Source organism: Hylaeus volcanicus, chromosome 7, assembly GCF_026283585.1.
Source record: "Hylaeus volcanicus isolate JK05 chromosome 7, UHH_iyHylVolc1.0_haploid, whole genome shotgun sequence".
Taxonomy (NCBI): domain Eukaryota; kingdom Metazoa; phylum Arthropoda; class Insecta; order Hymenoptera; family Colletidae; genus Hylaeus; species Hylaeus volcanicus.
In genome coordinates this window covers 12,607,139-12,608,649 of record NC_071982.1, presented here as the reverse complement: position 1 = coordinate 12,608,649, position 1,511 = coordinate 12,607,139, and the positions used below count along the sequence as shown (strand labels likewise).

At 42.1% G+C, this 1,511-nt stretch overlaps 1 protein-coding gene across 8 annotated transcripts in view; it reads left to right on the top strand.

Moving 5' to 3' along the window:
* LOC128880426 (monocarboxylate transporter 3) overlaps positions 1–1,511 on the top strand; it is a 43,053-nt gene that overhangs the window by 34,258 nt on the left and 7,284 nt on the right. For all 8 annotated transcript variants that reach the window (XM_054130482.1, XM_054130485.1, XM_054130486.1 and 5 more), the window contains exons 4-5: positions 231–371; positions 1,046–1,234. In XM_054130482.1, the coding sequence (XP_053986457.1) occupies positions 231–371; positions 1,046–1,234 (330 nt within the window). The remainder of the gene's footprint in view (positions 1–230; positions 372–1,045; positions 1,235–1,511) is intronic.

The following is a 1,511-nucleotide window of genomic DNA, read 5'->3' as shown; positions in this document are numbered from 1 at the left end:
AGAGAGAGAGAGAGAGAGAGAGAGAGAGAGAGAGAGAGAGAGAGAGACTCCATTCATCCATTTCCTTATCGCACACTCTCATAGATTATTGCTAGAGTATTTCTCTTATACTAAATAATAATCACACGCATAAATAATATTACACGCTAGAGTATTTTTATAAAAATTGATACATTTATCAAGGATTTCGACAGTTTGCTTAATGACAATTGTCGTCGTCCTGTCCGCAGGTCCTTTCGTGTCAGCGTTGGCCAACAGGTACGGGTTCAGGCTGGTAACGATCTTAGGAAGCATGATAAGTTGCGGTGCCTTTGTCCTCTCGTACTTTAGCACTTCCATCGAGTTCCTTTATATCTCTTACGGTGTCCTCGGTAAGTTCTTTGCTCGATACATATTTCTCCCAGCCCGTGTCGTTGCCGCCTCGGTAGAAAAGTTTCACCTCTATCCCCGGTGTTCCATTTTCGCGCACGGTGATAACGGTTTCCCTTTTAAGGTTACGTCTCGACGTACCAAAATTAGACGTCCTCTCGGAGCTTTCTTTTAAAATCACTTCATCAAGTTAATCGCTTATCCCTGTCGAACGAAAAATTCTGTTATTTTTATTCGAGGGATACGAATTTTGTTGATTTTCTTTTTTTTTTTCTTTTTCATTCTAGTCTTGAAATTTTTGTCGGGATCAAAGATTCTTACTATCTTTACAAATATTAGGTCCACCGGAAAGTTCTCTCCGTTTCGGTTACAACAAGTTTTTAACAAGTATGCGCATATTCGTCAAAAACGATATACAAATTGCAATCATGCTGGCAGGATGTCACAAATGATAAAAATTATATTATTCGATCAAATTTATTCAAGGTATGAGAAATTTATTATCTTGTATTATTCTAAAAACGGACAGAACTTTCCGGTAGACCTAATAGAGTAGAGTGTATTCGATAGACCAATAGAAATCTGTATCCTTCATCCCTCCATCCACGATTTTAAAATACAGCATCCGATAGCCGTCCCTCATTTGACGTGGTCTCTTTGTGTCTTGAATTGTCAGGAGGCATCGGGGCAGGCTTGATTTACGTGCCGGCTGTGATAACTACCGGATTTTATTTTGAAAGATGGAGAGCCCTGGCCACCGGCATCGCGGTCTGCGGCTCCGGGATCGGTGCCTTCTTGCTCGCACCAATCACCGACGTGCTCGTCAAGCATTACGGATGGAGAGGCGCGTTGCTCTTCCAAGCAGGTAAATCTACGCGAACAAGACCCATGACTTTCGCTAAACGAGACCCAGAGATGGGCAAAACCCTAGGCTTCGAATAAATCTGAAGTTTGCCGATATGTTTACCTCGTTTCCTCTTTTCAACATTTTCCAAGGAAGGAAACGAGACAAACATATCGGCAAACTTCAGATTTATTCGAAATCTAAGGTTTTGCCCATCACTGAACGAGACTTTAAGGCCCCACGAAGGTCGAGGAACGAAGGTTCAGTGGCTCGATAGGGTGAACCTTGATAAGTGCAC